This window comes from Hipposideros armiger, unplaced genomic scaffold (genome assembly GCF_001890085.2).
Source record: "Hipposideros armiger isolate ML-2016 unplaced genomic scaffold, ASM189008v1 scaffold_680, whole genome shotgun sequence".
NCBI classification, from domain to species: domain Eukaryota; kingdom Metazoa; phylum Chordata; class Mammalia; order Chiroptera; family Hipposideridae; genus Hipposideros; species Hipposideros armiger.
Genome location: NW_017732030.1, coordinates 508,192 through 517,788, shown reverse-complemented (window position 1 = coordinate 517,788; position 9,597 = coordinate 508,192). Strand labels below are relative to the sequence as shown.

The window sequence follows — 9,597 nt, the reverse complement described above, 5'->3', positions numbered from 1 at the left end:
AAAAAAAAAAAAAAAACAACCCTGCCCCAAATAGGTAATTAAGAAGAATAAAATAAAAAAGAAATTGGTAATATTGCTAGTGTTTCCCTTTCACACAATCTGGGTTGGCTAGTGAATAATTACTACTACTTCCAAAATAACTGAGGTTTTAAAAATGGCTTAGGGTAACCTTAAGAACTCACACTCTAAATTTATGAAAAAGGAAAATCAAACAGCAAAGTCTTACAAAATGCTATAAAAAGTGAAAATCAGGCTAGTTTATGGAAACAGAATGTCTGACACCAAATCAGTACAAAATAAAAAATAGATCATATATTTGATCTGTTTTACTCTCATCTACCACACACACACACACACACACACACACACACACACACATGAATACACAATATGATATATAGATGATGTATTACAGAATTGTACACCTAAAACCTATGTAACTTTGCTAACCATTGTCACCCCAATAAATTTTAATTAAAAATAAAGTAATTATATATGAGAAGAAAAAAAAGAATGAAAAAAAAACACAATAGACCCTACAAGATTCTGTACTCAAGTATTCCTCAACCTAAAAGGCAAAACAAAAATCAAAGACAGAATATAAACAAATGCTTCTCCCCTTTTTGCTTTTCAACTATGGGCTTCTCGCTCCTCCCCTTCATCTCCATCCCTACTATAACCTGGCTTCTACCTCAATGACCAACTCCAATGGACACTTAGTCCTCCGCTCTTATTTGAATCTCTGCAGACCCTGACACCAATGAAAACTGTCTCTGTTGGAAGCATAAGCCTCTTTCAGCCTTCTCTTTTGGTTTTTCTGCCTCCTCTCTAACACTTCCTCTTTAGTCTGGTTTGCTGGTTTCTATCCCTTTGCTTATCCTCTATAGTGATGATGGTCCCCCCCACCACCCCATTCTATCACTGTTTTTTCTTATTCTCTACTCTCCTTGAGTAATTTTATTTACATCTATACACATACACCAGTGATGCTAAGCGAGAGATGTACAGCCCTATTTCTTTCATACCCAAATGCTTACTATCTTCAATCAGCTGTCACAAAAATCCTCTCCATCTCACCACATTCAAAACGTGATCAACTGTTTCATTCCACTTCTGCCCTGCTGTCCGACAGGCTCCTCCCGTGTGCCTTCACTATGATAAAGAACCCTGCTACTACCCATCAGCCAAACCTATCTCCGCTCCTCTCCCCTTGAAGTAAACCTGCCTGGTCTCTTAAAACTAGTTTTTCTCCCATTTCAATAAACTTCTAGAACACCATGGAGATATGTTTCTAAAGTAATAATTTAAGTATTTTTGGTCAGGATAGTGAAATAAGTCATGTAGAAATTCCCTTCTCCCCCATCTCAGCTGTAAACAGACAGCAGTGATAAGTCAGTTTTTACAAAAATTTTGAAAGACCTAAACTTTTTAAAAAAATATGAACATGTTATGTGTGCAATACAAAATATGACATGAAGGCTGAAGTCAAAAGCCCTATCTGTGTGTTCTAGTCTAGAAATTAAATTCTGGTGTGAACACAGGGACAGAAAACACCCCATACAAGGCAGGGAATTGAAGCCAGCCTTTCCACGTGATCGGGCAGTTAAGGCGCCACCTCCCTCCCCCAAGATGCTTAAACATACTGTGGCCACTGTTGGAAGCTGCTTACAAGGTCACAAGGAAGTCCCCAGACAACTGCAAAACCAAGAAGTCTAAGCCATGTCGGCTAGGAAGAGGGCTCTCTAAAATCTTGGCAGGATGAAAGGCATAAACTACCAACGCAACATCTGACTTTGAACTGGGGATGGGAGCTGGGTGGCATATGTCAAACTATGGGGAGGAACGTAGAGGGAGGGACAGGAAAAATCAAAACAACAAAAACAATATGCCGCCACAGCAGGGGTGCGGTGGGGGTGAGAGGGGCAACCACTAGCAGTTGGCAAACAACTCAAGATTGCTTTTGGCCAGAAATGAGAAGCGGTCAAAGAAACTCTGACACAGAACAACTCTCCTTAGGAGCATGGAATGGTGATGGGCAGCTGGTGGCAACATAAAAGAATGCCCATTTAGACACAGTGCACACACAAGAGGGCATTTGGTTAGATAACTGCTCTCACCAGAGAGACACTCAGTTGTTTACCATTCTGACAGTCTGTGGAACTGGAACTACTCAGGAAAACATGCTTTCCAAATTCCCCTATTCCTCCAGGCCAAAATAACCACATGAAAGTGCAGCAAAAGTTTTGGTATCTATGAAAGATTACCAGCAGCCCTTATGCAATTCTACCTCAAGAAAAAAATTAAAATATCAGTGGGCAAGCATGAATTTGGCAACACATTTCAATATAAATCAGAAAAAAATTCCCAAGTGTAGAATTGACACATGTGATAGTCCCACCCACACATGGAGTCATTAGTTGACAAGGTCTAAATCAGTGCTTTCCACACTTTAGCATGCACTTAGAGACCATGTTAAAATGCAGATTCTGATTCATTGTGTCTCGGATGAGGTGTGAGATTCTTCGTTTCTAACAATTAGCTTCCAGATGATGCCAATGCTGCTGGTTTTTCAGACCAAACTATAGCAGTTAGAATCTCTAGAGCACGGTACCACAGACATCAAGTCTAGATCTCCTATCACAAGCTTCCTGGGTTACCAGTGTAAGCAACAAAGTCCATGAAGCCACACAGAGCCCAGGGGACAGTAAGGACAGTACCCTTATTATGCCAAGTCAGCCACTGTAACCAGTCTAAGGCGGCCCTGGAGTGTGTTGAAACTATTAAACCAATACTAAGGAAGCTCTGAAAAACAGGACCCATGTCAGATCATCCAGGCACTGTAGCTGGCTACTAAGGCTAGCCTGAATTGCTCCTCAAGCAGAGAGAACCCCTAAAACATTAAATGAGCACAAGCTTCCATCCAAGACTCTACTAAAATGATAATAATTGAGAACTCAATACTGCAAAGAGAATAGGAGAGTAGTAGCAGAAAAGAGATTTCAACAAATTATGAAAAATGGGAAGAGTAGAACAGAGTCTCTAGGCTTAATGTCAGCAGACAAACAAGAACAAGAAAAGAGATCTTCCATATAGAAATGAATAAGAACAATGTGTTATGAACCAATTACAATTTAATATTATGAGAGAGAGAGAGAGAGAGAGAGAGAGAGAGAGAGAGAGAGAGAGAGAGAGAGAGAGAGAGAGAAGGATGGAAGAGAATGGGGGGGAGGGGAGACAAAATGAATTACTTAGGGCAGTGAGTATGGTAGCAGAGTAAGCCCCCTCCCCATAATGACACTTGTGATTCCCCCAGACTCTAGAAATAGGGCCAGGATCTTGATTACTTAACACTCAAGTGGAGCCTGACAGTCAATGAGCTCAGCCACAGAGGAAAAGATAGCAAGAAAATGAGAGGCTTGGAGGAAAAAGACCCGATAAGCAAAACAAAACTGATTTCCTAAGAATAAAAGATAATTTAAGAAACAAATAAATTTAAAAAACAGAAACAAAAACTTAGTATCTTCAGAGAGATTCAAGATTCTGTATCCATAAAACAACAATAAGTAGTTATGAAAAAGCAATACAATGTTTAAATGCTCTTGGAAATTAAACATAAAATCTTCAGAATAAAAAAAAATCAGTAGAAGGAATAAAAGAATCAGAGATCTCCAAAAACTTATAGGAAAAAAAAAAGATGAAAAACTTGAGAAAAACAAGAGGAGGTCCTAATCAACAATACAGAGCTTCATTAAAAAACAGAAAAATTATCAAAGTGATGACAGACGGAAGTACATAACCCAGAGCTGAAAAACAAATGAGTCTACAGATTCAAAAGGTCTCACACCACGTGTTCAGCAATAATAAAAGACACACACCTACACACATCCTTGGAAAATTTAAGAATAAAGAGGAAGGAAAGCTCCTAAGAACTTTCAGATAGAAAAAAACACATTGCCTAGAAAGAAAGAACTGGAATGCATTAATCTTCCCATCAGCAACAATGGATGGTCAAAATATTCAAATGTCTTCAAAGTTCTAAAGAAAATATATTTTCAATCTAGAATTCTACATCTACCAGACTACCAACGGGAGAAAGTGCAAAATAAAGTCTCATGTTCCCTTTCTGTGGGAGTTACTTAAAGATGTATATCAGAAAATGAGATGAGTACCAAGAAAGGAAGGCATGAGATACAAGAAATAGTGGAAATAACCAGTACTTCTATGAAAAGAAATCCCAAGATGAAAGTTGTGCAGAATGCCTGACATGTACTCAATCCAAATAAGAAATAAGTGGGTTCTACTAATAATAGTTCAAAAAGAATCGAATGAAATTGATTACTAGTTATAGCTAGAAAAATTCAACTAGCTGGATTTTATTGCTGATGGTGAAGAAAATTTCTTCACTTACAAAAAAAACAAACTTTTGGAAAGCCCAGAAAAATAAAAAACACTATATAAGATAGTCCACATATAAAGCAAAGGAAAACATGACAATTTGAGCAATTGATGGAAGAAAAACAAAGAGATCCCATGTAATTGGGACAGCAGGAATATTCTCATTTGTAGGGCACAGATACAGAACACTGGATCCTTAGAGAGGAAACGTAATACTAGCATAATACTTTGGGTTTGCAACAAAGATTATTTATAGTTATAGTAATGTAAACTCCATATAAAATTTCAACTTTTAGAATCAATCGTCAAACAAAAGATGGAAGACTTAAAAATGGTTACATAAGAAAATAGATTATTAATCTTGATAACATAAAAGTAGAGCTGACATGATTGAGAGAGGAAAGGGCAAGTAAAAGTAAGGGTGGGAGTATCAATAGCCACATCCAATATTATAGGGATTCAAGAAGCACTGCCTGAAGCTGATAGATCAAGAAAAGGAAAATGGAGTATATATTTAAGAGTGAGAAAAGGAAAACAAGGTAAGAGAACTCAACTCTTTTTCTTTCATAGTGGCAAGTAAATAGATGAGATCCTAAATTTAAAAATCATTAAAAAAAATAATGTAAGCATGGTATTTGAAATTAAAAACAAGCAGAAAAGATAAAAAAAGGAAGTAGGACCAGGGAAAGAAGTTTAAGCTCTTATACATTTTCTTTTTTACCTTATACACATAGTTCATAAAAATGTTAAAAAAAAAGATCTTGTGACTCCAAATGCCCAAAAGAGAAATAACAGTTTCATTGATGTTAGAATTTTTAAAGAATATTTTTTGTATACCTGAGATTCTTCAGAGTGGTACTGAAAGAATTCCATATTGCTCATAACAGCGGTCCCAAGAACAGACATGAGAGCCATCTTATGATCTGATACTCTAGTTTTCTGCCAAATAACTGCCTAGGGAAAAAAATGACACAATAACTTTTAACACAATGTAGATTTACTACACTCAAGTAGTACTTACACCATTTATTTCTACATTTAGCATTCATCCCCCATTTATATTTTCAGTATCATTTAGAAGTGATGCATGGAAAGAAGAGATGTATGCAAAGTCTGACAGCTCTGGTTCTGAATTTCAGTACCTGCGTATGCTGCAGTGTACAATCTATTTCATTTTCCTTAACCTCACTTTTCTCCTCTCTGTAAGATGACTAAGAATATTTATCTCCCAGAGTTGCTGGAAGATGAAAATATATAATGTAGGCAAACACAGAGGCCAGTACCTGGCATAAAATATCTTTCTTCTAAACTTCAGAGTATACTGAAATTAAATTGTTACTCCAAGTGAGGTATTATTTTATTAAGGATGGACAGCTATGTTATAAAATTTCTGTTAATAGTTGAACTGCTATAAAAATTTGGGATAATGAATGCTCTTTAAAAGTACCTTTGTAATGATCTTTTACATAGAGACAACTTAAAAAAAGCTACCCAAATCTCATGAACTTAAAATCTGAATAATGAGCTTGCATTTTTTTTTCACTACAGGTATGCAGCAGAATAGTCTAAGAGGATCATCGACGAAAGTTTGGCTTTGACGTGCATGATCAGTTATGATATATTGCAATTTCTTCAGTTAACAAGGTCCAATTATAGTTAAATTTTTCAAGAAACCATCAATACAAACACATTTGTTCATTCAACATATATGTATTCACTTAGCACCTCCTAAATCCTGAGGAAAATGAAAATGTGTAAAGGGCCTAGGAGACAACATCAGCATCAACATTCAAGGGGCAGGCAGAAGAAGGAAAGACTGACAAGGAAGGCCACAGAGGCAGGAGGAGCCACGGGTGGTACGGTGCACAGAACTGGGACGTTTTTAAGAAAGAGTCATAGGTGACCAATGTTAGAGACCAAGGAAAGAACAGAGGTGTGGCCATAGGATTTAGCAGTCAGGTGGGTGAGAGCAGTTCTAGGGAAGTGGAGTAACCAAAGCCAAATTTCAGTGATTGCATAAAGAATAAAGGGAGAATATAAAGTGAACCTAGACAGTTCTTAGAGGAAATCTGACTGTAAAGTGAAAGCATACAGAGCAATAACTGGGGATAGGTGTGGATCAAGGGAGGGTCTTAATATGATACAATTGAACAGGATGCAATGAAGGAAAAATGGGTACACAAGTAGGTTTGTAGATTCAATTGCTGGAGGTTGAGAAAGTTCCTTTGTTTTTTTTTTTGTAATGTAGAAAAGTTATACATTGTGAGGGAAAAGACACTGATTTAAATAACTTTTCACTGTCTACTGCTTTGAAAGTTATGTGAATTAGAAAAAGGTCATTAAGTACATGAAATCAAAGTATAAAAATAAATTGTAAATACTTATAGTTAAGGTACAGGTTCAACGTATATATTTCCAAACAAAAAATTATAATATTTTGGTAGCTACATTTATACTTAAAGGACAATACAATAGACTGTTTATGATTGGAACTGCTCCAAGAAACATGGGTAAAAATACACGTAAGTATTTTTAATCCTTAATTTCATCACATATTGTAATATATAAATACTTTGGCTAAATTAAATTTTTTGGAGAAACTCATTTTGAACTTATTCAGCAAATATTTACTGAACATCTACTATGTACCAGATCCCATGCTAAAAGCTGGGAATACAAAAATAAAAAGACAAAATCCCAGTTCTCAAGGAGCTAAAAATATAAAAGGAAAATAAGATACTAAAATAATTATAACGCATTATGAAAACCACTATTACAAAACACAGTGGGAGCTTCTGTAGGGAACCTAAGTCCACTTCATAGAGCAGTTAGTGCATGTGTGGTGAGATGTGAAAGGAGTTTTCCACTCACAAATTATGGGTAAAGGCATGGAAACAGAGAGCATATGCCTTACTGGAGACGAAGCTGTACACATAAAGAGGAGCAAGATCATGAATGACCTAGCCTATCATGCAAAGAAGTTTACAGTTTCTCTTATATGTAACACAGTCACTGGAGAAACCTCACCGGGAGAATGCCCCGATCAAATATGAAGGTTAGAAAGACTTTTCTGGACCCTGAGGACATTATGCTAGATAAGGTTGGCCAGAGAAAGACAAATACATCACTCGTGTGTGAAATCTAAAGACAAACAGAGAGGAAATAGAGAGTAAAATGGTGGTTACCAGGGGATGAGGTCAGGGGATAGGACAGATGTTGTTTAATAGCACGAACTTGAAAAAAGTAGTAAATACAGTCCTAGAGATCTAATGCACGGTATAGTGAATACAGACAATATTGTATTATAATCATCAAACTTGCTAAGAGCCTAGAACATAATTATTCCAACCATTAAAGTGAAATGATTATGTAATGTGATAGAGATGCTAATTATTGCTGCAGTGGCAATCATAATATACGTATAAATGTATCAAAGGAACATGTTATACACCTTAAATTTACATAATGTTATATGTCAAATGTATTTCAGTTAAAAAAAAAGAAAGATCTTTGGCAAGGATAATTTAGTGAGAATTCAAGCTAGCGCAACATGGATTTTTTTTTTTAAATGTGATTGTATTAAAACAACTCACAGATTCTCAACTTTTACTGAGGACATGCAAAATGGATGAAGTTCACATTTACAAAATGCTCCCACATGCACTGAGGACTCTATGTAATTCCTGGCGCACTAGCTGTAATGCTACTGCTTTCTCTTCCACTCACAAAAATACAATGGAATGCAAGTCAGTGTAAGTGACATTTACATGATTATTCCTCTAATTTTTCTAAGGTAAAACATTTGCAAACTTTGAAACTTTATTAACACTGTGGCTGAGAATCACTGAACTGGGTAAAAAAAAACAAGCACACTGGTAGAGGGAAAGAGAACACAGAGACAGACTAAAGGATATGAAATAGGCTTGATGTGACATGGCGGCTGACTGTATGTGTGAAAAGAAGAATCAGGAATGTGATTGAGTCCCTGGTACCAAGAACACTTGTCAGGCACCCAGTAAGGCCCAATAAACACTAATTTGTTGAAGGAATGAGCAAATGAATACATTTTTCCAGAAAAAAGGAACTCCAGTGGAGTTGAAAATTAGGTCTTTGTTTTTCAAGATTAAGACTGCTGGTTGCTACACCACTACACAGGTTAGAAATTATGTCTTTTGTCTACTATTTCACTTTAGGAAATCCAAAGCAAACTTTTCTTTTTTCAAAAAATATCATTTTATTGAGATATAATTCACACCATTACAATTCACCCATTGTAAGTGTACAATTCAATGGTTTTTAATGTATTTACAGAGTTGTACAATTATCACCACAATCTAATTTTGGAACAATTTTATCACTCCAAAAAATACTCTGTACCCATTAGCAGTCGTTCCCCATTTCCTCCCATCTTCACCCTAGGTAATGACTAAATTACTCTCTGTATAAATTTGCTACATTGGGTATTTCATATAAACGGAATCATACAACACAGTCTTTTGAGAGTGCCTTCTTTCACTTAGCACAATGTTTTCAAGGTTTATCCATGTTGTACCAATATTTCATTCCTCTTTAATGGATAAATAAAGATTCCACTGTATAGATGTACATTTGAATGATCCACTCATCAGATAATGGACGTTTGTGTTGTTTCCACTTTTTGGCTGTTATGATGCTATTATGAACATTAATGTACAAGTTTTGCATTTCTTGTGTGTGTTTGTGTGTGTGTCTAAAAAGACCAAGAGGTACTGGCTTCTGCTATTATGGCTGTTATTGTACATCAGCCAGGAACTGGTGATTTAAGGAGCAATATTCAAAATAACAAAAAGTAGGTAAAGTCCTGATTAATCTGCAACTGTATTGGAGTGAAATGTCCCTTGCTTTATACTTTCTATATAGCATTACTTTTTTTTTTTTAAGCTGAGCCATCCTGCCACCTGTTAGCAGCTCAGCGACTGCTCAGCTCGGGCCAGGACTCAAACCACTGTTGCTCAGAGCTCAAACTCTTGAGCGAGCTCTTAACCAACTGAGCCACTCGGCCAGCCCTAACATTACTTTTAACTAAAAATATTTAAGCAATAAAAACTCACAAAAAATTTATCTCTTTAAAGTTATGCTAGCTCTCTAATACTGACATATATATATATACATATGTGTGTGTGTGTGTGTGTGCGCGTGTATACATAAAATATACTTAGAATA

The 9,597-nt window shown here is 36.2% G+C and overlaps 1 protein-coding gene across 9 annotated transcripts in view; it reads right to left on the bottom strand.

The window, feature by feature from the left end:
• Positions 1 to 9,597, bottom strand: part of PMS1 (PMS1 homolog 1, mismatch repair system component) — a 74,370-nt gene that overhangs the window by 26,606 nt on the left and 38,167 nt on the right. For 6 of the 9 annotated variants that reach the window (XR_002122130.1, XM_019626488.1, XM_019626487.1 and 3 more), the window contains exon 6: positions 5,233 to 5,349. The exons of the other annotated variants lie outside the window; for them this stretch is intronic. Coding sequence is in view for 5 of the 6 variants with exons in the window: in XM_019626488.1 (XP_019482033.1) it covers positions 5,233 to 5,349 (117 nt within the window). In the remaining variant the exon portion in view is untranslated. The remainder of the gene's footprint in view (positions 1 to 5,232; positions 5,350 to 9,597) is intronic. 9 annotated transcript variants of the gene reach the window in all.